Source organism: Mixophyes fleayi, chromosome 1, assembly GCF_038048845.1.
Source record: "Mixophyes fleayi isolate aMixFle1 chromosome 1, aMixFle1.hap1, whole genome shotgun sequence".
In the NCBI taxonomy this organism is placed as follows: Eukaryota; Metazoa; Chordata; class Amphibia; order Anura; family Limnodynastidae; genus Mixophyes; species Mixophyes fleayi.
In genome coordinates, this window is record NC_134402.1 from 336,737,131 (window position 1) to 336,762,609 (window position 25,479).

Sequence of the window (25,479 nt, forward strand, 5' to 3'; positions counted from 1 at the left end):
ACCCTCATACCTTGATAAATCTGTGAAATTCAAATAAAAATCGATTTAAATAAAAAGATGTAACTATGTTCAGTATTTGGTTAATGAACTCACAAGCTACATGTGTGAGAGCTCTTGATATGAATATATCACTTTATTTGTCCTAGTGCCACAATGGTTTTCCTTCCATATGTCACTTATAGTAGTGCTTGATAAATATGTTATGAAATACAGTATACAGTTGTTGACAATATACCTACATAATGATTTCTCTTCCTGTGAATGGCATAGTAATAATTAGTAATCATTACATTCAATCTGCAGAAATATATATTATTGCTCATAATAGCTGTGGAAATATAAAAATATGCTTAAGTTATGTCCCAATGTTTAGGCTGCTGCCTAGACATCTTTGTCTAACACCTCTGAGCAAGATGCTTGTCCCACGTACACTCCAATTTCTTTCCATCCCTTCCCAGTTTAATGTTGTTAAACCCAACCACCCTCTTCCCTGATCTCAGCCCAAATCAAGATGGCGGCCGTAAGCGGGGAATTTATGACATCCGAGTCTCACGAGATCCGACGCGAGACTTGGACGTCAGAGCCTCACTTTCATTTTTTTGGGCGCCGGAAATACCCGAACAGTGCTCGGATCCCGTTGGATCCGCACTGTTTGGGTGGGCTCGGATTAGCAGAATCCGAGCCCGCTCATCCTTAGTTCGTATATAGATTCTTTGTCACAGCTATACGGCTATGCTGTGTCATTGTGTTGTTTTTGTTTTATTTTTTTTCCACATTATACTATTTGTAATTTTACCTTTCAAGCCATCAAGACCTGAACAATCATTTATTATTGATTTATATTCTTATGTCTGAATTTTACCTACTACCTTTGTTAAATATCACATCAAATACATTAATATTCTAAATAAATAACCGCAATCTTTTTCCATTTTCCATGCACTATATCGCTGTACACTGCATGACATTACTGTATTGCAGATTTTGTGCTTTTCTTTAAGCGCAGTTTACCTAGTTCACCTGTAGAAGGCGCTCTTACATCAGATATGTGAATGAAGCACACACCTAATGACATGCATAGCTGCTAACTCTCCACTATTGTGCAGGGACAAGAACATTTAAGTACAGTATAAATAATAGTGATTGTATTTACATGACTCAATGAGATGGGGGGTTTTCCTCAGTGACCTTTTTATCAGCCCTGCGGACCAGCAAAGTAACATATTACATGTTTCATACACAGAAATAATAATGGTCACCACACAAGTAAGAGCACTTTGGAGTTCATTTATAAAGAACTCCAAGTTTTCTGAAGCTGCCTCAGCAATCTACAATTTGGAAAAATATATGTAGGCAGACTATGTAAGAGTATGGCATCAAAGTGATACTTCCTACCGCTTTAGCACCATCTCATTCGATGATATAAAGAGTTTCTTTATTTCTACTAAAACACTGCTTGTTTAGCTTCATTTATGGTGTATTAATCACATACTTGCCTACTTTGTGTTCTCTCCCCTCCTGGAGATATCTGAAAAGGGGTGTGGTGGGAGGGAGGAAGGGGGCAAGGTATGGTGAATCGGATAATTTTGACCCTGCCCCGCATCAAAATCAGCATTTTGTCGTAGGGACCAAAATGACGCGATTCGCCATGAATCATGTCATTGAGTCCCGACGGGGACGAGATGCGGGAGACTTGCCTGTTCTCCCAGGAGTCCATGAGACATACCCGGAATTCGGGAGTTTCCCGGACATTCCGGGAGAGTAGGTAAATATGATTAACCATAAGAGAGAGGGAACAGGGGGAATGTGTGGAGTTTTCTAATACATTGCTCAGAGAGGGCCTGGAAAAGCTGCTTCTCCAGCAAAGTACAACATGGAGATACAGAACAGATCCCATTAAAAGTATAGGAAAAGAAACCACAGTCTCTTACAGCTCAGAGTTGATACAAACCTCAAGGACTGATACTAGCTAGTTTACAAGCTAGTTTCCCACAAATGGTGTCCTTATGGGATTCTCAAATTGTGGTCAGTGGAATGTCTTCAGTTGCATTGAGCTAAAATAATTCAGAGATGGCTTGACCAGTCTCCATACGATATACATGGTTAAGCAGTAGGAAGGTGTCTGGCCTCCAATGGAATCAGACCACACAGGCACCCCACCTTCTGAAGTGCCCATGTCATCTGATCAGGAGATTGCGGGGGATTCCCACATCCAGAAGAGTTAGGGAAGTGTCAATGTAAGTCTATGTGAGTGTAGATACCATGGGAACTCAAGTAGTGAGTAAAATTTTTAGCTGTACCGTAGTTTTACCTCCAAGAGTCACATAGATTGTGTAATTTGAAAGCGTTGTCAATTTTTTTGAGATTGTAGATGGTGCCAGAGACCCGTTAATTTGAGAACTAGTTTTGGGTCAAAAACTGTGTTAAAGTCCATTGCTACAGTTACACTCTCTTCAGCCACCTTGGAGAATTGTGCAATTTTTTTTAAAAAAAGATCAGGGTTTCATGCCTGTTCAGCGCACATACCAAAGCCAAGTTGAAGTTAAGTGACATCATTGTTCGCCCATTGTTAGGCACCTCCCCTCTGGGTCCACGACCCTTCTAGATTATAAAATAAAAAACCTGCTACAATAGAGCAAGTATAATATTCCTTCTTCTATATGAATAAAAGTAGCAAACATGTATTCTAAAATATGACCACAAGATCATATAGGCATTATAAAAGAAGAATGAAAAAAGCAATATCAGATTCAGAGGTGAATCCGCAATTAGCCAATCAACAGCAGGTAGCCGATGCTGGTAACCATCATCATCAGTGTGTATTGTCACCAGCCCTCAGACAACCACAAGTGATATGACTATTGACATCTTTGTCTTTGTACGGTCTGCCTCAGTGCACAATTATATGCACACATGTCCTTCCTGTACTCAGCCTGGGTTTGAATACTCTTTACCTCCCCTTGTTCCGCCTCTCCAAATGTATGGAGGCGCAAGTACCAAATCTACATACTGATGTAGACATCGTCTTGTTTATGGCATGCACAGCACATATTTGTGCATTCTATACTAAGAAAGCAGTCGTACGCCCAACTCAGCATGAGCACTGCATTTGTCACAGCATGAAAATTGATCCTGGAACTGTAAATGTTGACAATCCCAGCAATGTGTTGATGGAGACAGGTCAGACAACAGGCTTTCCTTTGTGAGAACCCAATATCTTCAGGCAACTCCATAGTTGTATTTATATTTTAAATTGTGTTGTTTTTTTTTATATGGATCTACAATCTAATGAGTGATTTTTACTATATTTGTCTGAAATATGAAGTCTAGCATTATAGTATTTGCTCCCGTAAGGAGGAGGAAGTGAACTGGGGGTTAGTTTACCATATTTTCCATCTAGAAGGTGGAATTATTAAAATTAGGTAAGAGATGGATTTTATGACCTGAGCATTCGTCAAGTCACATAGTGTCTTTGTTTTTCATGTAAAAACCATGGGAGCCCTAAAAGAGGACAATATATAAGAAAAGCAGGACAGTTAGGAAGTATGAGTATCACAGGTATGTTCTGTTCCTACATGACAGCCTTATGCGCTTCCAGATCTGGTTGCACTAATTCTTCTAGCATTTAACTTTGTGTGAATAGGTCAAGCAGAAGCTCTCTGCAGTCTGTAGTGAATCATTGATGTGCATTTTTGCTCTGTTACTCTCCTCTACTACAATGTAATGATTACTGAGAGATAACAGCTAAGTGTTCATAAGGAAACTAGTCAAGCAAAGAATGACCCTCATCATCATTCCAGAAAGTACAGTCCAACACCTTCTAGTGCTGAGAATGCAGTGATTCCATTCAGTCACCGCTGTCACACGGATCAGGGGTGTATTTTAGCAGAGAGATAATTAGCCTGTTTTGCCTTGGAGATTGTACTTATAATTCAATGGTCAAGGGAAATTGCCACTCATAACATACTTCTCAAGTGTCCTAATTTCAGCAGGATTGTCCCAATTCTAGGAGATTTTACTGACATCCCAACAGCTTTTGTCCCGGCTGTGGGATTATTAAGTGGAGTGTCCTGTTCACAGCAGTGAGTGGTGTAGTGTGCTTGTGCCGCTGGTGCCTGTGGTAATACAGGTGTGGTTTTAGGGAAGGGGAGACGGAAGTTGGCCCAGCACTTCAGCTGCCAATAGCCCCTAATTTCCAGTCCCACGTTTTAAAGACTTTTCTTTGGAAATGTATGTCCCTATTTTTCTACATTGATCAAATGCAAAGTACCGTTCCTCTAATTCTGCATATTTCTGTACTGAACTATTACTGAACTATGACTGGCTATTATGAGCTTTATGTGTTAATATTTAATGAAGTGGAATAGTTAAAATCTAAAACTATGACGTTACAACAGAGTTCAATCAACATAATATTTTTGGGATTGAAGTGAGCAAAGGTCCATTCTGACAGAACTTCAACTAGTTTCATCCACTGTCTGCATGATTATATAAAGATCTCAATGTATATCTCTTATGTAAAGTTCACAGGCGGGTTGGAACAACTTAATTAGGGATGGTTCAAGGTTTAGAGCAGAGTAAGAATCTTATCTTTCAGAGCATATTTTAGTATCTCAAATACTCCTCTATAATTGCAGCTAATAAGTAACCTTGCTGGTATATACTAAAAGCTTGCTACATTATACCTCATTAGTCATATTTTCTTGCATTGTGTACTCTTGTGCAAAAAGAAAAATAACTTTGTTGACAACTTGTAATGTTTCTTCTTATCTGTGTGTTTATGACCAATCACTCTGTGCTTTGTGTAGGATATGTCTATATCTCCACTTTAATTCTACCATACTTTTAAAATCTGTTTATCTGATTATATTTTGGGTTTATGTTAGTTTTGTTGTGTTATGTATTATTTTACATTTCCAAATCAGTGACTAGGTGGGCACCAAGTAAGTGCGGCAGATGCAGATCCCGGCCCTAAGGTCTAGTGTGGGCTGAGCACACTCTGAAAAACTGTGATATTCAGGCTGATTCCTGTTGGCTAGTTTGGAGGGATCAAGTTCAGAATCCAAGATACGCGATGAGTGATCAGCTGCATTTGTATTGTAAAGTAGCAATTACCAGGAAAGATCTTGTAACTGGCAGAAAATTCACTGAACAGTCAAAAGGGTCTCTACCATAATCCAGATAACATATAGTTTATATACACATATACTTACAAGAACAACAAGTCTGAGTCATTAGTAAAATACCATAAAACAACTCAGTGCCTAATGCACCCAACCAACTAAAAAAACATAAAGGCTAGGACTCATTAAGTAAGGCAAAAAGAGGAGTAAATTTGCTCCTGGACAAAACCATACTACAATGCAAGGGGTGGAAATTAGTTTATTATTTTCCACATAAGTTAAATACTGGCTATTTTGTCATGTAGCAAACAAATACTTGATAGCTTTATTTTTACACTGAAATTTAAAGTTGATATGAGATATGGCCTTCCACAACTATAAATCTGCCATCACATTTAAATTGACATTCCCCTTCAATACAACATGGTTTTGCTCAAGTACAAAGTGACTTCTTTTTTTGCTTTACTTTCCTTAATTATTCAGGCCCAAATGTTTTCAGATAAGCTTCCTTTCCTATTTTATAGCATGTTCAAATATTTCTTAATTAACTACAATATAAAGCACGCTTTCCAATAATCCCTACTTTGCTAGCCAGGGCAGAATCCAAAGCCATGCTATTTTTTATGGACATAACAGGCATTAAAATATACAGCTGTATCATAACTCCCCATCTATGCATCCTTTTCTTGGTTCCATTCTGCCTAACCGTATATGTGAGGTTATATTTACCTAGGAATTTCTTTCACTCTAGATGCGTAAGATACACATAGCCGTACACAGATAATCCTTTCCTTCAAATCATCTGTTACTTATCAATTGATAGAACAACTTCCATTTTCATGCTGTTACTTGTAAGGGCTATATGGAATCACTAGCTGACAGCGAGTGCTGGTCCTTGTAGTTCCCGCTTTCTGGAGGCTTTGGAATACCTCCTGGTAATTTTTTATTTCAATTTAAACCCCATCAATTTTCATGGGCATGCACAGTACAAATTTGTGTATTCTAGACTAAGAAAACGGTTGTACGCCCAACTCACACAGCATGAAAATCAATCCTGGATCTTTAAGTGTTGGCAATCCTAGCAATGTGTTGATGGAGACAGGTCCGTTTTCCTTTGTGAGAACCCAATATCTTCAGGCAACTGCAAAGTTATGTTTATTTTTTTAATTGTGATTTTTTTTTTATGGCTCTCCAATCTATAGAGTGATTTCTACTATATTTGTCTGAAATATGTGGTTTAGCGTTATAGTATTTGTTGCTTTAAGGAGGTGAAAGGGAACTGGGGGTTAGTTTGCCATATTTTCCATCTAGAAGGTGGAATTATTATTTAAAATAAAGTAAGGGGTGTTTTTTTGATATATTACCCGTAAGGATACTCTCATTGTTTAAGTGATAAGAGCCATCTTAGTAGAAGAAGTGCCCAGATATGGCTTGTCATGCATTTGCAAATGTGTGCACCTAAGAGTCCTGAATTATATTTACAAATGGGAGACAGATTTAATTAGTATTTTTTTCCTGGCTAATGGCAGTGTGTTGGGGGATTTGTGTGTTTTTTTTTTCCCAAGGACAATTTACTCTTCGGTACCATTATGTGGATCCAGTCTCCAGGCTGAATGGAGTAACTTAATATAGATGATTATTATCCTGCAGTACTTTACCAGTACATCTGTTAAATGCAGGTCAACAAGATGAGAAGCAACAGGAGGTAAAGACAGGGCCATCTTAACAACATTATGGGCCCCCGGGCAAAGCAGTGCACCAGGGCCCCTAGATATAGATATATATAGATATAGATATATAGATGGATACAGATATAGATATATAGAGATATAGATAGATAGATGTACTTGCTCAGTGACCCTTGTAGGTTTTTTTTGCAGTTTTTTTCTTTTGCAGGATTATTTATTCTCATTAAGAGCCGTGCCTATGGGGCCCCCTTGCCCGTGGGGCCCCCGGGCAGCTGCCCATCGTGCCCAATGAAAAAGATGGCCCTGGGTAAAGATGGTAATCGCATAGGTTTTCCAATTGATATCTCATGAGGGCTTAGTTCAATTCTTACTGGTTGTAAACTCATACTCCAAGCAACAGGCTATTGCAACCACATTTTGCACAAATTTTAGCAATATTAGCAAAACACAGTTTTGCCTCCCTACCTGATGTCTGTAGATGGAACTTTTGATGAATCTGTAAGGTAATTTATTTTGTAATTAGGCAATGCAGTGTGTGTCTCGGCCTCTTTTTTTAAAATCAAGTTTCTTTTTTTTTCATTTTATTAACAACTTTATTCAAACTGCTGTAGGTAACATCAGAAAAATGATCTCATGTAGAACACTCATGTGAATGACCAACACCCGTATGGCTTTAAGTTCTGAATATTGAAGGGATATGGGACCTCTAGTTGAGGATTGCCTGAGAGAAAGGACTCAAAAAAGTTCAGAGGCCTGGTACATAAAGATAAATCAAGTCTCTATTGTTTTTCCAAACATTTAAAAACGACACAAACAAATAAAACAAACAATACCACACACATGTTGCACAACAATCAATAATTTAAGACAATCTGTGAGAGCAAAAGAATTACAATGTATTCAGGTACTATATTATAACATGAAGCAAAATGATCAACTATGATTGTATCCATTGAACACTGCTACACATGCAATAATACAATTAAAGTTCTTGTCTAGGGTTAGTGTCCTGGGTGCTCGTGAGTTTGAATCAGGAGTTGGATCTCTAGCAGCGAAACACCTTGGCTAGCTTTAACATATTTTTTAAGTACTGCCAGGTTGTACTACTCTTTCACTATTTTTAGTCATCTCTCATTTGTGCCACTTCCTCTTATCATGTGTCCCTGAAATGCTAGATCTATCTGCAACAAACTCAAATACATCCATACGATATTCCTCTCCAAATCCTTCTGCCTCCTTGTCATTACTAAAGCCTGGTTTCCTTCCTCTGACTCTACTTCCCTTGTTGCTCTCCTGAATGGCCTTGACCTACTGATTTTCTCAGGCTCTTTACACCACTCCTCTCTCTTTTTTCTAACCTGTCCTGGCACACCAAACAGACCCGCCACCTGCAAGAGTGCTCTCATACATTGAAGAAAACCTCGCTTCAACACTGATTTCCTCCATTACAATTTGACCATATCTCTTTACTATACCACTTTCTCCTTCACTGCGCAAACCTGTCTTAAGGCCCTAATATCCACTGTAATGTTCATTTTGTCGCTACCAATAAACATTGTCCAATGCAATTATTGTGGTTCCAACGCACAAAGATATTTAATAGCAAAAGATAGCAGGATTTACAGCAAGCCATGCTGAAGCATAAAAGGTATAACAATAAACAGGAAAATATAAAACCAAATACAATACATTATGCAAGCGCGTCCTGAGCCCAGGTTCATGTAGTCTGCAGTCAGGAAGGGAGAGATTTATCACTGGCCCAGAACTTGCTTATATGCAATTTGAATTAACATAATCCGTGATGATGTCACGAATATACACAGATAACACTAAGAGAGGTCTTCATTGGTCTAGGGTTAACGATGTTCCAGTTGTCTGCTGGTCATAGGTCAGTTCATTTGATCTCTTCTCCAAGGGTGGGGGGCAACTTACTCCAACTGTTGTCTATGTGTCTTCCCGCCGAATAACCAGTTTAAACTGACCCATAAACAAAATACTTTAGAGTATTAATCTCATATTGCTAATAACTTGCGACCGCTAGATGCGATTGCTACTCTGTCGAAAGCGAGTTAATGTTCGTGAAATAAGCTTTAATATGAGACCAAACTCTTTACCTTTTAGTGGACTTGAACCATATATACCTTTACTATAATATCTATGCATAAATAATCTCTAATGCATTTTACTAATAAATAAGTGTGGATTGGAACCTTAATAAATGTGTACTATTTACAAGTGTAAGTGCGAATGTAAATGTGTGTGTTACTAATCTGTGCAATTGCATCATTACACGTGGCGTACTAATCGCAATCGCACGATAAAACAATATTAATCAATTTAGCTTACTTCATCCAATTATTTGACTTCCACACCACTAATCCCCATCGCCACTTTGCCACCATGAACTCCATTCTCTGCCCACTCCCACCACCCTCTCATGACTTTTCCACATATTTCAAAAGCAAAATCAGCTCCATTCATCAAGAAATGTCCTCTCACCAGACCCATCACCTCACATCCACCATCTCATTTACTTACTAACCAATCAGTTCTTTCTCTCCCATTTTTGAGAATGAGGTTTTAAAACTTCTTCCCTTCCTCCTCCCTTCCAATCTTTTTCCCTCCCAACGCCTACACTCACACCGCACCAATGTTTGCCTGCACCTAGCTCTCCTCTTCAAACTGTTTTTCTTCACTTACGTTTTCCCTTTCACCTTAAAGCATGCACTCCTATCCCCTATACTAAAGAGAGAGTCTCTCCATCCTAACTCTCTCTTCAGCAACCACACCATTTCTTTCCTCCCACTACTTGAGCAAGTCTTATAAAATTGTCTCACGCACTCTCTCTCCACTCACTATCTTCTCAACCCTCTGGAATAGGAATCTCACTCTCTACAGTTCACTAAAACTGCCCTCACTAAAGTGACCAATGATCTACTCACGACCCACTTAGTTGAAGGGTCACTTCTTCATATTCCTCCTCCTTATCCTCCCTCTCTGCCACTTTCAATACAGTTGACAACCCTCTTCTGCTTAACATCCACCACTCCCTCCTTTTCAGCACTGTTATCTCCTGATTCATATTCTACCTTTATGAACACCCATTCAGTGTCTCTAGTACTGACACATGGTCCCCTACATTCTCCCTATTTGTTGGAGTCCCTCAAGTTCTCAACCCTCTGCTTTTCTCTCTTGAGTTAGTGATCTAGTACGTTCCTTTGACCTCCACTATGACCTCTATACAGATCTAAAGCACTGACCTCACTTTCTCTTTTAACCTCTCTGGTATCTACATCTAATGCCACCAGCCCTCCTCTAGTCTCCCTCACACATGACGTCATACTCTACCCTGCCTGCTGCCTCTGATCCATTTTTGACACCGAGCCTCACGTCATACAACCAGTCTCTTGACTTATTGCCTCCCCTTTGAAATATTGCCAGAATACTCCTCATTCTCACTCAGTCATTGCCAAAAATCTTATCCATTCTATCTTTATCTCCCGCTTTGACTACTGCAACCTGCTGCTCTCTGGTCTCCTCACCCACCTTTCCCCTCTACAATCTGTCCTAAATGCCACGACAAGACTGAATTTCCTCTCTCGTCACTCCACATCCACTTCACCACTCTAATAACCGTTGCACCTGCTCCCCATTACCTCCAGGATTCGGTTCAAGCTACTTAACTTTAAAGTCACCAACTCCTCCCCTTCATATATTTCTGACCTTGTCATAGATCCTCTCCTTCTTGTCCTCTTAAACACCTCTCACTTCATCCTCCAAGACTTCTGTGACACTTCTCACTTATTGAACTCCCTCTCCTCCCCTGACCAGAATCTCCCCCAACCTCCAATATTTCCAGCTCTGCCTCCAAAACCAACCTTTGTAACTCTGAAAGTCTGGCTCTAAGTAGCTTTTGTCACCTTACTAACAAATATGATGATGATGATAATGAGTGGAAAACCAAACCAAGGAATTAAGCAATTTTTTACTGACTGGAATACCTTTGCATATGCATAAGCTCAATCTCATCTTGAGTACAAACATAATACTACATACTGAAAAGTAAATCATGTTATTTTTGTCTTTTCCCCTGTCTGACATTATGGGGCATATTCATTTCTCTGCGGAAACGTTATTAAAAAACGTTATTAAAAACGTTATTACGGTACCTTTCTCCCTGGATTTCAGCTCGCAGCTCCCTGAGCTGCGAGCTAAAATCCAGCTAACTATTACCGTAATAACGGTAATGGTTTTTACGCACCGCGGGAACCGGAGAATTGAATATGCCCCTATGAGCTTTACAAATGGGGCAAATGTGACAATACTGTAGTCCTACGGAGGTGATATTAGGAGTATACCAGTGAGTATTTACTACTTTCCCCCCACAACTGATATCATATCTCCTTTTGCTCACGTATGCCATTCTGTGGTGCACAGAGGCACATATATACGCCTGTCATAGCCATATCAATTGCAAGTGCCTGATGGCAGATGCAAATACACACTGATGATGATGAGGATGATGATGGCTGCCAGCACTAGGTTACCTGTTCTGATTGGCTGGAGGCGGATTCTCCGCAGAAGCAAATAGATGCTGTTTTAATTACACGTGCATATATTATATGATTTCAGCTAGATTCCTTTTCCCCCCAGCACATATGAAAGAGAGTTATACCTGGTATATTTGAGAGTATTTTTACATTGTATTTCACCCTAATAGCGAATGCGTATTTTGCTATTAAATAAAGGTTTTAAAAATTGTGTGTAAGTGTATCCTATGTATGCCTGACATAAACCTTGTGCATATACTACTGGTGCAGTCCTGCACCATCTCCTGAATAGTCCAACTCTGTACATGCAAACAAGTGCGTTTTTATAGTGAATGCATTTTACGTCTGCGAATTACAGGGTATATCATTTTCAGAGTTTGATGTTGCAATAGATATTGAGATACTTTAGGTAATTAGTTATTAGGGTTCCTTCTGAATTTTACACAATCTGCAGTTAGAATTTTTCCAATTTCAATTGCATGGTGGGATCACTTGTATGGTGGGATCACTTGTATGGTGGGATCACTTGCATGGTGGGATCACTTGTATGGTGGGATCACTTGCATGGTGGGATCACTTGTATGGTGGGATCACTTGTATGGTGGGATCACTTGCATGGTAGGAGCACAAACAGAATTTTCTTGCGGTATCTCGGTTAAAGCTAGTGTAGGATGTGTTAGCAATTGGAGCCGTTTAGCACTTCTTTTTCACAGTGCTGGAGTCATGTGTTCAATTTTGGGTGTCTCTTGGTGTTTAGCGTAATTACATAGGACACGATCTAGTTCCTATGGTAACAACTGCATGTTTACATTCATATTATCAATTATTATGTAAATATTGTGGTTGCAAAACATAGAAATATGTGTTTGGCCAATGTTCAAGTCTAAAGTCTTTCTTATGTCAATGCAGGTTTGTAAGCCAGAAAGGGGATGGGACAAGACAGAGCCGAACAATGTCATTACTGGTCTGCCTACTACAATTAACTTTATCTTTTAATTTAAGTGCATGAATAAGACTAATAGTTCTTTGAGTATAAAGGTTACACACATGAGCAGAAAAGCACTGATTGTTTAGCAAAACGTATTAATAAATTAGTTTCATTTCCTGGAGTTGTGTCTGAAACAGCAATGTTGACAACTGTAACAGCGATGTCATTACTTTCTTATATAAGAGTACCCCACCTGTGTGACCAATAAGTGATGCACCTTTCCTGTCTCGTAAAGCTGCCGAGACACAAAATGCTGTGAGCCGCCTGTAAGGTGGCATTCACCTGCCACACACTCATTTTATTTCTTCTGCCTGATTCCAAACATTCCTTTGCAGCACAACAAAGGTGATATCTCAGGTCTCTGGCTTATTAAGGAATGCAGTGGATATGTGAGAGTTATCAGTTCCCGGTCTGAGTCTGTGAAAGTAAATCAGGGGGCAGGTTACACATTGATGGCAAGGTAAGGGGCGGGTGAATCTATGTGGGATGAGTTTATAATTAACCCCTCATCTAAGTGAAACACCTGAGAGAAGAAGAAGGGACCTGGTGACAGCTGAGTGCAGTGACTCACAGAGTGAGGCAGGCAGAATGGACATCATCCCGACTACCGCTACACCTGATCCCCCCAAAAACACTATCCCCATCAACAACGCGGCTGATATCTCTGTCATTGTGGTGTATTTTGTGGTTGTCCTGGCTGTAGGAATATGGGTAAGTACTGCAGTTGTGTGTAGATTTTTTTTATAAAGATGAATACTTGCCTATGTGTAGATACTAAAAGGGGTGTATAGTACAAGCTGAAAAAACAACATTCTGTATTATAACTTTTAACCAGAGGTGTAAGTAAAAGCCCCAATCTGAGCTTATCCCCCCTGTGGAAGCAGCAGTATGTGTGTTTTATAGACATAGATGACTTTCCAGTGCTGAATTGTTGCAGAAGTGCTGTACAGTTACAAAGTCTTCCATCACTGGAAAATAGGAGAGAACAAAGCAACCCACAGTGGGGGCCCCCAAAGCCCCTTATTACTACTTCATGGATTATACTGAACAGAAGTACTGCATCCTGAAGGGAATCTGTGACTCTCCAGTTGCTGTGGAACTACAAGTCTCAGCAGGCATTGTCAATCTCTCCTGGGACATATAGTTCAACCACCTCTTTATAGACCATTTGTAACTATGTTATACCAACTTGATGCACTGCAATGTATAATACTTGTCTCCATTAGAACAAACACATTTCTTTGAATAAGCATGTAGATTATTATTGATCTGTATAAAATGCCCTGTCCGTTTTCAACACTTAAATGTGATGGAAGCAACAACAAATAAATGATCAGTTCTTAATACCAACATACAAAATGTATTTTAGTTTTGTTTATTTCTCAGCTGCAGGCCAGACTAACGAAATACAAATTAATGTTTTGTTCTTCTGTCAAATGCATCGATTTAGCTAAAAAGGATATATGATCCTATAGACATGCCCTTTGGAATGGACTTTCATAGAATTATGACAGCATGTAGTGACTTCAATTTCTAGCTAAGCTTAGGTAGATAAAGGCAAGATAGTACAGTTCATAGTACATTATCACATAACGCATATTAAAATATTTTGTCTCACTTTGAAGCTACAAATATTGAGGAAGAGGCAAAATGTATTTGCCTATTCTTTATTTTCCTGTATTAGTTGCTCTATAAATAAATGATTTGACATTTTTGTTTGTCAACTCTTTCGAAGTATAAGTTGCTCTTCAAGATAAAATAGCCTTCCAAATGACTAGAAAGACAATTCTTAGTGCAAACCTATAGAGACAAACTGCTAACGGGAAATAAGGTTCTGGATGATAGCATATTATAGGAAAACTAATCTGGAATCTGGGAGAAATGTACGTGAATGAGCGCACATCACTAACTCTATCACCCATATTCTGAACTAGATATGTATATATAATATAGTGATTCAGAGATAATTTATGTTACACATGGGAAGACCAATGGGTGTCTGTTGGTTAAGGCTCAAAGCTGTTTAACCCAATCCTCTGTTTCAGGCTATGGTACGGACAAGCCGCGGCACAGTCGGAGGTTTCTTCCTGGCAGGACGCAGTATGGTGTGGTGGCCGGTGAGTATCCTAAGGGGGACCTTATTACTAAGACTTTCCCTGCATGACAGTCTACCCATAGAATTGGAACATAGATGCTATCTGCCACGTTCCTCAATTGGATAAATTAAGTGGTCAAATTTAATGTCATTTACAATTTTAAATCTCATATGTGACAAATGATTTAATTTTTGCTAGCCAAGTCCAAGACAATGTTTCCTTTGTTCTGTAAAGAAGTTCAGACAGACTTCCTCCTCCAATGCATCTTGCAGCTTAGTACACAGGAATGTTGTCTCTCTGTGTATGCATTAAGACAATATTAGGAAAGGGGGGTTGTTTATTTAAGATTACAAATACTTTTTTCTTCTGTTGGACAAATTGTATTTTAACTATACCTTTTAAAGGGACGCTGTCACAAACATAAATGTTTGCTTTTCATATTTAAATAATAACACAAATGTTTGATTTTCATGTTTAAATAATAACCACTTAGGTATTCACTTAACCTTCAGTATAAGTACAAGGGAAATCAGTTTATAGGATGTAATGATCTATATTGAAAAACAGAAAATATGTACTAAAAATGATATAAAACCAACAGATTGTGACTCATATATGCAGGCAAAAAGCAATCATCACGCCAATTAGCTAAATAATATCCCTAGTGGGTAACTGAAAAGGATAAAAAGGAATTGCACTGATAATGACACAAGCTAGAGAAATGAGAGAGCAATTTATTAATAAAGTCTATAAATCTGAAATTGTGGATAAGGCAATGAAATTAGTTTAGAATATGACTAGAAAAGATCGTACAAATGAGCAGTAAACACGGGATGAAATTAGCATTCATCAGTATAGCAAACAATATAGAGAGGTAGAGAAAATAATTAGAAAATACTGGCATTTTTTAAACAAACACCCTGTTATCAACAATATTATCCAATACAACCCCAATTTCTACATAGAAAGGTGGATAATCTTAAAAACAAGTTAGTGAAAAGCGCTACACCTGCCACCTCTAAGGGAGAGTTGGGTAAATCAAAAGGTTTTTACAGGTGTGGACTTTGTTCAGCATGTAATTACTGTAACAGTATAGAAATTAAAATAACAAAATTTCCTCCACAGTCAAACGTAATAAAAAATATAGGGGCCTATTTATCAAGCCTTAAACCTTGCAGAAACAGCTTTTTACACTTGGTTTAGGTAAGTCTTCATTAGTAAAGAGTCATCGCAAGGGACAGCCTTCTATCAGATGTGCTGTCCCGACATGACTTTTATAGAAAAAGCCCTATTAAGTCTGTTATCGCTGCAATGACAGATGATACGTAACGGTGCAAAATCCAACCATTGTTAAATAGGACCCTTAGTCAAAGACTTCATTACTTGTAACAGTAAGAGTGCATCTACCCTTATAGAATGTAAATGCAGAATGCAGTGTGTAGGGAGGGCCTCCCACATGCTAAAAAAGAGGTTAGCAGTGCATATTAGAACTATTAAAAAATGAGCATTCTGTTTCCCAACACGTTGGAAAGATACACAAGTGCTCCACTGGATCTCTCAGAAAGTTTAGTGGGATTGATAATGACACAAGCATTAGGTTTTCACAAAGTTTGCTGCTTCAGTGTTTTTAGACCTTTTTGTTAGATGTTGCTATGGTATATTTAAGTAAAATTACAAACATTTCATAAGTGTCAAAGGATTTAATTGACAATTACATTAAGTTTATGCAAAGACTCAATATTTGCAGTGCTGACCTTTCTTTTTGAAGACCTCTGTAATTCGCCCTGGCATGCTGTCAATCAATTTCTGGGCCACATACTGACTACTGGCGCCGATTCTTGCCTAATCAATGATTGTAGTTTGTCAGAATTTGTGGGGTTTTGTTTGTCCACCCGCCTCTTGAGGATTGACCACAAGTTCTCAATGGGATTAATGTCTGGGGAGTTTCCTGGCCATGGACCCAAAATTTCGATGTTTTGATCCCCAAGACAATTAGTTATCACTTGTGCCTTATGGCAAGGGGCTCCATCCTGCTGGAAAATACATTGTTTGTCACCAAACTGTTCTTAGATGGTTGGAAGAAGTTGCTCTTGGAGGATATTTTGGTACCATTCTTTATTCCTGGTTGTGTTCTTACGCAAAATTGTGAGTGAGCCCACTCCCTTGGCTGAGAAGCAACCCCACACATGAATGGTCTCAGGATGCTTTACTGTTGGCATAACACAGGACTAATTGTAGCGTTCAGCTTTCCTTCTTCAGACAAGCATTTTTCCAGATGCCCCAAACAATCTTAAAGGGGATTCAGCAGAGAAAATTACTTTAACCCAGTTCTCAGCAGTCCAATCCCTGTACTTTTTGCAGAATATCAGTCTGTCCCTGACGTTTTTCCTGGAGAGAAGTGGTTACTTTGCTGGCCTTCTTGACACCAAGCCATCCTCCAAAAGTCTTCACCTCACTGTGCGTGCAGATGCACTCACACCTGCCTGCTACCATTCCTGAGCAAACTCTGTCTTGGTGGTGCCTCGATTCCGTAGCTGAAGCAACTTTAGGAGGCGGTCCTGGCACTTGCTGGACATTCTTAGGCGCACTGAAGCCTTCTTCACAGCTATTGAACCGCTCTCCTTGAAGTTCTTGATGATCCGATAAATGGTTGATTTAGATGCAATCTTACTAGCAGCAATATTCTTGCCTGTGAAGCCCTTTTTGTGCAAAGCAATGATGTCTGCACGGGTTTCCTTGCAGGTAACTATGGTTACCTGCAAGGAAGAACAATGATTTCCAGCACTACCGTCCATTTAAAGCTTCCAGTCTGTTATTCTAACTCAGTCAGCCTGACAGAGTGATCTCCAGCCTTGTCCTCATCAACACTCTCATCTGTGTTAATGAGAGAATCACTGACCTGATATCAGCTGGTCCTTTTGGGGCAGGGCTGAAATGCAGTGAAAATGTTTATTTTGGGATAAAGTTCATTGTCATGGCAAAGAGGGACTTTGAAATTAATTGCAATTCATCTGATCACTCTTCATGACATTCTGGAATATATGCAAATTGCCATCATAAAAACAGAGCCAGCAGACTTTGTGAAAAATAATATTTGTGTCATTCTCAAAACTTTTGGCCATGACTGTAGGTTAATGGATTTGGGTTATATACATTATACTCTATTATATTCCTTATAATGAATAATTAATATTGTATTGCTTTAGAATATCTTCCCACTACTACAACATTAAAAGTCATAATTAGGATTTACTGTAGTATATCAGCACCCATTAGCTATTGTATGCGTTGCCGATGATAGAATAAGCATGTTGTGAATGATCTGAGCAGAGCCGTAACTTAAAATTTTAGCCCCTGGGGTGAGACAGAAAAATGCCACACCCTCTAGCTCTCAATTTTAGCTGAATTAATCTAAAATATTCATAAACTGCAACCCCTTCATCGACGCCTCTATCGCACAGCCCTAGTTTCGGTCCTGGATGTGGGAGTATGGACCTTAGAACCTTGATAGAAATCGATAGTATTGCGTTAATGATTATAATATTAACACAGAGGATCATTTTTCAGCTAATAACTTGCCATTATGTGATGTTTAGGATGCCAGTGGAACAGTTCAGGAGATATAGAAAAGAGTGATTAATGTACCCACATAGTACAATAATTTGTTTGGACATTATTTAGTATTCATTTTAATAATATGCCCATTAGAAGGCATAGATTTTAAATTTTAATGTATAGTTTTTTTCATTTATGTCCGTTACCCAATAGCTCAAGGGTTGCGTAGAACTGACACATGATGCATTGCGTATTAGTAAAATAGTTGAAGCGGGTCTTATAAACTTTTATAGCTAATATATATCACTGTTTCCAAACAGCAGCGTTGCATCTCCATTGAGATGTAACGTCATACAATATGTGTAGGTGTTTGATTAGTACACATCATCTACTGCTTATGATTGGAGTCATGTCTCTTAGTTTACAGGTTGTACAGGGTAAGCTGAAATATGGCATGGAATTTGTGTTCTATAACAATGTGCTGTGGTATTGTAGTACTATATATATGACATAGTCACTGGTTCCCAGTCAACATGGAGTCCTCTTGGGTTTATGGATATGTTCTGTATGGGCAATTTTTCAGAATTATTTAAAAAAAAAAAAAAAAAAAAGTTTTGACATTTTTAAAGATAACGCGTTGTGCACTATTCCTTTCCTCTTATTTATATGAGCATATACTGTGTGTGTATATGTGTACATACATATATGTATATATATATCTATTTATATGAATATGTGTAAATAAATATATATCATCATTTATTTATATAGCGCCACTATTTCCGCAGCGTTGTACAGCGAACTCATTCACATCAGTCCCTGCCCCATTGGAGATTACAATGTAAATCCCCTAACATACACACACACAGACCGAGAAAGACTAAGGGCAATTTAATAGCAGCCAATTAACCTACTAGTATGTTTTTAGAGTGTGGGAGGACACCGGAGCACCCGGAGGAAACCCACGCAAACACGGGGAGAACATACAAACTCCACACAGATAAGGCTATGGTCAGGAATTGAACTCATGACCCCAATGCTGTAAGGCACACATACACACACACACACACACACACACACACACACAATTTCTATGGGCAAAAGTATTTGGACACTTGACCATTACACCAACAGGAACTGTAATGACATTATTCAAATACATATGCTTTAATATGGAGTTAGTCCCCCTTTTGAAGCTTCCACTCTTCTTGGAAGGCTTTCCACAAGATATTGTAGTGTTTATGTGGGAATTTGTACCCATTCATTCTGTAGAGTGTGCGGGCAAGTCAAGTTCTTCTACACCGAACTCATCAAATCATGTCTTTGTAGTCCTTGCCTTGTGCACTGGGGCACAGTCGTGTTGAAATAGAAAAGGGCCTTCCCCAAATTGTTGCCATAAAGTTGGAAGCATAGCATTATCCAAAATGACTTGGTATGCTGAAGCATTAACATTGCCCTTCACTGGAGATAAGGAGTGTAGCCCAAACCCTGAAAAACAGCGCCATCCCAATATCCCTGCTCCACCAAACTTCACAGTTGGCAAAATGCAGTCAAGCAGGTAACGTTCTCCCAGCTTCTGCCAAACCCAGACTCGCCCATGTGTGACTGCCAAACAGAGAAGCGTGATTCGTCACTCCACAGAACACGTTTCCACTGCTCCACAGTCCAGTGTCAGTGTGCTTTACACCACTCCAACCGACGCTTGGCATTGGTCTTAGTGATGTGAGGCTTGCATGCAGCTGCTTGGCCATGGAAACCCATTCCATTAAGCTCCCGCCAAACAGTATTTGTTCTTACATTAATGTCAGTGGAAGTTTGGAACACTTCAGTTATGGAATTGGCAGAGCATTGGCGACTTTTACGCACCATGCGCTTAGCAGTCATTGACTCCGCTCTGTGATTTCACGTGGTCTTCCTTCTGTTGTTCCTAAACGCTTCCACTTTCTAACAATATCACTTGCAGTTGACCGTGGAACATCCAGCAGGGATCTTATTGCAAAGGTGACATCCCATCACAGTACCATGCTTCAAATCACTGAGCTCTTCAGAATTACCCATTTTGTATCACAAATGTTTGCAAATCGAGACTGTATGGCTAGGTGCTTGATTTCACATACCTCTGGCAATGGGTCTAATTGAAGAACACAATTCAATAATTAACAGGTGTGAGCAAATACTTTTGTCCCTATAGTGTGTGTGTGTGTGTGTATGTGTGTGTGTGTTTGTGTATATATTGATATATTGATCAGCCACCACATTAAATCTTCTTAATATTGTGTAGGTCCCCTTCATGCCTCCAAAACAACTCTGACCCCTCGAGGCATGGACTCCACAACACCTCTGAAGGTGTCCTGTGGTATCTGGTACCAAGACTTTAGCAGCAGATCCGTTAAGCCCTGTAAATTGCCAGATGAAGCCTCCATGGCCCTGACTTGTTTTTCAAGCACATACCACAGATGCTCGATTGGATTGAGATCTGGGGAATTGGGAGGCCAACTCAACACCTTGAACTGTTTGCCATGTTTTTCAAACCACTCCTAAATAATTTTTGCAGTGTGGCAGGATGCATTATACTGCTGAAAGAGGTCACTGCCATCAGGGAACGTGCCAAAGTAACATCCACATGAATGCCAGGATGCAAGGCTTCCAAGCAGAACATTGCGCAGATCATCACACTGCCTGTTGGCTTGCCTTCTTCCCATAGTACATACTGGTGTAATCTATTTCTCAGGTAAACGAAGCACACACACCAGTCCTTCCACATGATGTAAAAATAACAAGTTTCACAAGACCAGGCCTCCATCTTCCATTGCCCCATGATCCAGTTCTGGTGCTCACGTGCCCATTGTAGGAGCTTTTGGCGGTAGATAGGGGTAGACATGGGAACTCTGACCAGTCTGCAGTTACACAATCCAATATACAGCAAACTGTGAGGCTCTGGGTATTCTGACACCTATCTATCATGGCCAGCATTAAGTTTTTCAGCAATTTGCTCTACAGTAGCTCTTCTGTGGGATTAAGTGTCAAATAAGCTTGATCCATAGATCCCCTTGAGCGTTAGTCAGTGGTTTTAATGTTGTGACTGATCGGTGTATATTTATATATATGTAACTATTAGGTGAAGAGAAGGAGCTGTGACCTATGAGCAAGCAAACTACTGTGGAATACATGAGAGGCTGATGCATTTGCACTTATATGTGAATGCAATTACAGAGGTGTTAGGCCTGTGGGTTGTAAAATTTCACTGTTGCGATACTGCATTTGCTTTTATTTAACTCAAGAAGTCCTTGGAAGTAACCAATCATATGATCTAAATGAAGGGATTTTGCAAGCCTGAGCCAGATTGAGAGTATTTGTTCAGACTACATTCACGATTTGCGAGGTAACTTCATTCACATAAGCACATTGTTTGCGCAATGATGAGGGATGCATGTTGTACATATAATATTATAGGTCCTAAACTCTAAATATACACAATATATATCGTTTTTGTTTATTTTTTTGTGGTATACTCATTATGTGAAAAGATTTTTTTCACTACAAAGTTTTCTTTTTTTGGTAGAGATGAAGAAGGAAGAAATTTGATGTCTTCTGAAGGTCACTAGTTATTTTTTATTAGGCTTTACAATATTGCGATTGGAAAATTCATGTGAATTGTCTTTGTTACATTCTGGTTTATGTGATATTTAATTGAAGTGTTGTTGGTAACTTCTATGTAAACAAGTCAGCAGCATTTAGGAGCACATAGGAACATATACAAATGTTTGTGTTAAAATAGAATTGAATATCAGGCACTATCTTGTGATCTATGTTCCAAAATAACATTTAAAAGTTTTGTTTTTGAATATTTTTTTCTTATTCACGTATATATATAGCACTGTGTATAGGCCTATTGTGTATTCACAAGAGCCCTGCACAGCTTTAAGATCTCACTGGGTCACATTGCTTGTGATAATTATTATTCTTTATTTATTATTTATACGTCACCACAAGGTTTCCGCAGCGCCGTGCAAGATACAAAAACAATAGACCAAAACAGTACAGGGTACAAGAGTACAGAGCAAAACGAGTAAAACCAAGACTCCAGACGCCCCAAACATAGCAAGTACAGTGACGATGGAGAAGAAGAAATGGTAAAGAGACAGATGGGAAGATGGCCCAGCTCGTAAGAGAATACATACTAAAGGGAGCTTAGACAGATAGCAGGCATGAGAGGAGTCCGTAAAGGGGATCAAGCGCTAGAGGAGACAGGGAAGTGGGAGGTGAGGAGAACAAGGAAAGAGAAGGCTAGGTGGAGGGCTGGTAGGCCATGAGGAACAGATGGGTTTTGAGAGCCTGTTTGAGATGCTCAAATTAGGGGACAGAGGGATGGAGCGAGGGAGGTTGTTCCAGTGAAGGGGGGCAGCATGGGAGAAGTCTGAAATTCTGGCATTGGATGAGGTTATCAGAGCGGAGGAGAGGCGACGGTCATTGGCCGAACGCAGGGAAAGGGCAAGAGTGTGAATTGAGAGAAGGTTAGAGATATAAGGGGCAGTGGAATGGGAGAGGACCTTGTAGGTGATGGTGAGGAGTTAAAAGAGGATTCTGTAAGGGAAAGGGAGCCAGTAGGGCAAAGCAGAGAGGAGACAGAGGAAGAGCGGCGTGAAAGAAAGAGGAGTTTACACTAATTCACACTAATCTGGCTCAGGCTACTTAAACTATAGACAACAATATCAGTTGATTAGTGATAATGCAGCTACCTATTTGCACAGTGAAAAGTTGCAAACTATTGAGACTAAGGCTGGGTACACACTACAGGTTTTTCTCCCGATTCACCAATCACAGATAAATGGCTGTTAAGCCAGATATTGCATTAGTGTGTACGCTCCCATGTTTTATCGCACCAAAGCACATCGTATCATTTGATTTGATTTTATAACTGGACTAAAAATTTCTATAAACGATGGAACGATGTTGGGCAAATTCTGAAGTGTGTATGCACTCACGACCCGCAGTAAAGGCAGATTTCTATAGAGTGTACAGAGTCACAATCTTTTCAGACGATGGTTATGACAGATTAACAGCACAGATCTGAAGGTAAATGTGTATATTGTGTACATAAGAACCGACATGCTGATTGGAACTTTCAGTCGCTGGTAAAATCGTTAACAATATGCATCAGAAGAACTTTATCTGTTGCAATATGTTAAGCGGGGAAAGTTATATTGATAATGATATAATATCACAGCCAAACTCTGCCAAATGGCCTGATATTGTAGTGTGTAGCTCTTTTAATTTATATTAAATTAGTGATGCAAACTTATGCCATATTGGATAGCACATACTATCATCATCATCATCATCATCATTTATTTATATAGCGCCACTAATTCCGCAGCGCTGTACAGAGAACTCATTCACATCAGTCCCTGCCCCATTGGAGCTTACAGTCTAAATTCCCTACTATAGACACACACTCACACACAGACAGACAGTCTAATAATACTAATAAAGTTATGCCCAGTAAACTACCAAGAATGCCCATCATACAGCTTATTTATGCAGGGGACTGCAAGACACAGTAACGAGAGACATTAATTACATACAGTTGAGAACTTGACCAAGACAATGGGGCTTATTTATCAACCTTCGAACATGTTTAAAATGCTGTAATCACAGCAGTTTTTGGGGGGTTTAAAGTAAAAAGGCTATTTATTATTAGAGGATTGCAGTAGATATCAGATATATCTGATGCTTTCCCAACCTCTTCAATCGTAAATGCAATCCCCATAGGCGAAAATGTCAAATTTATCAAGCTCCGATTTCGGAGCTTGCCTCTGACAGCTACCAACATCTGAAGCCTTTCTATTGTATGGGGAGAGCATCACAAGAGGGAGATCTTTGGGTTCCTCCCCGTCAGGCTTCATGCTCCTCCTCATCGCAAATTATCAAAGACCATAAAAACCTGTAAGTAAAGTGATCACGACTGCAGTCACTTTACTATAGATTATTTGCTGGCACATATTGGAGCCTCTGTCCCAACCAATCAATTTTAATAAGTTGCCATGTTAATTAATTTCTTACAATTGTGATAATAAATGATAACTAACATGGGCAATATGCAATGGGTCATAAATACACCCCCTAAATGCCTTCTTCATGGTGTAAGGTTGATGTACGGTGCTTCAGACATTTTGTTGCTCCGCATAAGTATAACATAATAATAATACCTAACTCTGTTTACTAAATGTCTCTTAACGTGCAGCTTAGAATTCAAACACATGGGCTATGTGCACCTAATAAAGTCCCAATGTTTACCAGGATGAAGCTTACAAGTGATTTGTAGATCTCCCCTTGATAACAATGACACCTCCATTACCTTCACATTCACAGCAAGAATGATATGCTCATAATTGGTACAGGCAGGCACAGTGCCAGGTCTCATTGTGTGGCAATGACATTTAATATACACACCCTGAAAAACAGAGCAATGGAATGGTTTGGATAGGATTGTTCAATTGTTTGGGATGATTAATGGCAGTTTCATTGTACCCTGGTAACCTCAGGCACCTGGCATTTAGATGACATCATCATAGTCTGTTACAAATACCCGTAATTTCTCAAGTATTCCTCCACCAGAAAAACAGCTTTCTGTTATAGTAAAGGGTGGAGGCGATGGCGAGTCTCCTTTATTAGATCTTCACAATTAATCTAGCAACAGCTATCTCCATCTCCCCCACATTCATTATACAGCCACGATATGCATTTATGTACATTATTTTACTATACAGAATACTTGGATTATCAGAATAAGAAATTGTGATATTTGTAATTGGTTCCAGGGAAAATACAATTGATTTTCATTGGATAGTGGCCTACAGCAGTTGTATGTAAGATTCGAATCAACGGCCTAAAAAACATGAATGGCTTCCATTAACAGATCCAAGTGAGCTTTTTATAACCATAATGATATATATGTGTAGAGAAGACAGACTGAATGAGAAAGTAAATACCATCTTGACCAATGTTTCTCAAACCCAGACCTCAGGACCCCTAGCAGTGCAGGTTTTCAGGTGACAAGGGAAATTATTATACTACCTGTGGATCTGTTACAGGGTGTCAGTTAGAAATGAATACACCTGTGCTAAAGTTTTAAGAAACACTGATCTAGACAAGTCCAACCGCAGTTGTCATTAATAAACTTGGCCACGTTCCTACTGCTCCAGAGGCTTAAATACCAGGCATCTCCATGCTTAGTATTTGCTGAGAGAGTTGCCAAAATGCAAATAGCCCTATTTCTAGCAAAATAAATGTGTTTTGGCAGGTGATAGGGCTTGTTTTTGCTTTGCCCTACATATAAAATAAAGGAACAGGCGATAAGTATTTATGTGATAACACTATATTCAGTGGTGGATCTACCACCACTGCAGGGGGTGCAGCCGCCACAGGATCTGGATTTTAGGGGGCCTCCAATGTTGGTCCATCCTCCCAAGGAGTTGC

The 25,479-nt window shown here is 39.3% G+C and overlaps 1 protein-coding gene across 1 annotated transcript in view; it reads left to right on the top strand.

Annotated features, from left to right (window-relative positions):
• The first annotated feature begins 12,796 nt into the window (after positions 1-12,796).
• The window catches only part of LOC142108659 (sodium/glucose cotransporter 1-like), a 61,324-nt gene continuing 48,641 nt past the window's right edge, over positions 12,797-25,479 (top strand). Inside the window, exons 1-2 of the mRNA XM_075192477.1 lie at positions 12,797-13,060; positions 14,395-14,466. Coding sequence (XP_075048578.1) covers positions 12,938-13,060; positions 14,395-14,466 — 195 coding nt within the window. The 5' untranslated portion in view covers positions 12,797-12,937. The remainder of the gene's footprint in view (positions 13,061-14,394; positions 14,467-25,479) is intronic.